This window comes from Chanos chanos, chromosome 4 (assembly GCF_902362185.1).
Source record: "Chanos chanos chromosome 4, fChaCha1.1, whole genome shotgun sequence".
NCBI lineage: Eukaryota > Metazoa > Chordata > Actinopteri > Gonorynchiformes > Chanidae > Chanos > Chanos chanos.
The window spans coordinates 3,963,987-3,966,797 of NC_044498.1; the positions used below are offsets into that span (position 1 = coordinate 3,963,987).

The 2,811-nt window shown below is 41.7% G+C and overlaps 1 protein-coding gene across 1 annotated transcript; it reads right to left on the minus strand.

The window, feature by feature from the left end:
• Nucleotides 1-553: 553 nt before the first annotated feature.
• Nucleotides 554-1,684, minus strand: LOC115809241 (C-C chemokine receptor type 6-like). The gene has a single exon (XM_030770820.1). The coding sequence runs from the start codon at nt 1,682-1,684 to the stop codon at nt 554-556; it is 1,131 nt and encodes a 376-aa protein (XP_030626680.1).
• Nucleotides 1,685-2,811: the final 1,127 nt, after the last annotated feature.

A 2,811-nucleotide genomic window follows, 5' to 3' on the forward strand; every position in this document is an offset into this window, starting at 1 on the left:
ATGACACCGGAATGTGTGTTTTTACTTTTAAATAATCTTTTTTGGCTTTTGATATCTAGCTTAATATTGAATCACTTACAAAATAATTGACTGCAGAAGTAGCTCGTTTAAAAAAAATGATAAAAATGGACAAAAGAACAATAAACATTCTGAACACGCAAAAAGGAGACACGACAAAGTGTCCTCTGGACAAACATTCCTAGACATGTGACCACTGAGAATATTCACATGGAGAAGCAGTGTAACTGTCTTTTAGACATTACAACACTGTTTATTTACATTACTGTACAAGCAAGACTTATAGGGGCTCCTGAGTCACACTCTTCTAACAGCTGCATACTGCATTTTCTCAAAACACAAGCCTTCAGTCTTATCTCAAGCATGTTGCAGTTTGTAAATATCCTCATAATATTTTTTCTTCAAGCAAGTTATGTCAGCTACATTTACAAAGTTACCTAAGACGTGGGAGTCTCTGAGGTTTCGAAAGTTCCTCAATCAAAGTCAGATGACTGGAACTGGAACTATCTCCTCTCCCTCTGGCACTGTGCCTGGCTCACATAGTGAAAGACATGGCATTGTCTTTGGTCAATCCGTCTACAGATCGGCGGGTAAAGTAGCTCGTGTCCCCTTGGATGCACCTCTTTCCGTTACAGAATGTGTCCGTCAAAATCTTACGGAAATGATTGCGGAAGTTGACCCCAACAAAGGCATAGAGGATGGGGTTTAGACAGCAATGCAGATAAGCTATAGTCTGGGTCACTACCAGAGCTACTGCTGTCTTAACTTCCTGGCTACACTCCATCTGATGGAACATGACCACAGTGGAGTAGAGGAGAGTCATGTTGTAGGGTACATGACAGGCCAGGAACACTATCACCACACACAAGACCACACGGACGGCTTTGTGCCGCTGGAAGTTCTTGGCGCGCTGTAGGGTCAAGATAACGCTGGTGTAGCAGAAACCCATGACCAGAAGGGGAAGACAGAAGCCTATGGCCACTTGCGAACTGGGAACCAAAAGCTTTACAAGACGCGCCGTCGTGTTGTTGTTGAAACGGAACGAGCACACTATGTTGGGTTCTCTCACATAGTCGTCATATGTGTGGTTCTCAAACAGAAAGAAGGTTTGGCTCTCATTGACATTGTATCTCTTGTAGTAGATGAATGTGTGCAAGGACAACATGAAAGCCAGGAACCAGACCGCAATGCAGATCACATGGCCATAGACTCGCGTTTTTGAGCGCATCCGGAACGACCAGCTAGCTTGGACAATGGCCATGTAGCGGTCGGTACCGATACAGGCCAGCAGGAGGATGCCACTGTACACGTTCATGCTGTAGAGGCCACTGAGGAGCTTGCAAGCCCCATCGCCCATGGCCCAGTTGTTGTGCTCGTTGTAGATGATGAGCGGCAATGCTAGCACGAACATAATGTCAGCTATGGCCAAGTTGAGCAGGTAGACATCCGTCATGGATTTGGCCCTCTTGTAGAGGGCATAGGTGATGATGACGAGGATGTTGCCGATGAAGCCGACGACACAGATGATGGAGTGGACGTAAACGCTGAGGGCATGCTTCAGCTGCGTGTTTCTCCCCATCTCACAGGGCCCCTCCATCCCATCATACATCTCCGCTAGTTCCTCATCGGAGTAGTTGAAGTCACCCGTGGTTTTCAATTCATCCATGGTTTTCTGAGGGAGGAAGCCGAGAATGATACAGCATGTAAACAATTTGGTGATAAGGTGATAAAATATAACAGTTGTTTTTGAGAAGCACCAGCCTGTACACTGGCCCTCTTCTTGATAAACACATTAGTTAACACATGAGAGGATTTATCTGTTCTCTTACAAACCTGTTCATGAAGATTTACAGGCGTGTTCACATCAATCTACAGTAAACCTAAACATTCAAAATATATGGGTTAAATCTGTTGCTGTTGTTGTTGTTATTGTTTTCTAAGAAGAATATTTTGTAAAATATTAGATATTGAATTTATGCTTACATATAGAGTTACTATTTGCCATGGAAACTCTTTAGCGGTTTGTCCTTTCTGCTCTGAATAAGTCATCCAATTCTACCAATGTTCTTCCTTAAGTTTTCTAAATACCTATTGTGTCTCAGATATCTGTTTTTGTTTGTTAGCTTTAAATACATAAATTAGGTTTGTGTAAAAACTGACACTCCAGAATTAAATTACCATTTTAAACTCCCTCTCTCTAGCTCTCTCGATTACAGGAACATCTGGGCATCTTAATTCGCAGCTATTTGATGGCAATTCATAAAACCACATAAACCACTAGCCACAGTAATTTACTTTCAATTTCTATTTTAGAAAAAAGGGGAAAAAATACAAAGGAGACTTTCTTTACGATAGATGAATCTGCAGGGCAGTTTTAATGACGTGCACCTCCACTTACAGCTTTGGTCATACGGCTATCGATAAGCAAAATTCAGCATTCTAAATGACAGTCCTTACAAAATTTGTGCAGCAGAATAAAACAGACTTTTAATATTTCTACTTAATTTCGGCAAGACAGAGTCGGTCATATTTAAATAACTCACAAATTTATCTTTCGAAGAGTTAAGACCATTCTGAAAGCTCTTGTAAAGTGCAGTCATTTTTAAAATCTCAGGCAAACAAGTCTTACCGGTGTTAAGAGAGAGAAGTCTGCTGAAATGCGATGAAAATATATGAAAGATTGCAACCAAGACTCTGCTACTCTGTCCAAGCCCAGATTGCACTTCAAAACAAAACCATATGAGGGGAAGTCCTGCGTGTGAGACGCTAGCTTCCGATAAGTTTAGTTAAATC

Excerpts from the sequence above, each read along its gene's own strand:
- LOC115809241 (XM_030770820.1), bottom strand. The coding sequence starts at position 1,684 with ATGGATGAATTGAAAACCACGGGTGACTTCAACTACTCCGATGAGGAA.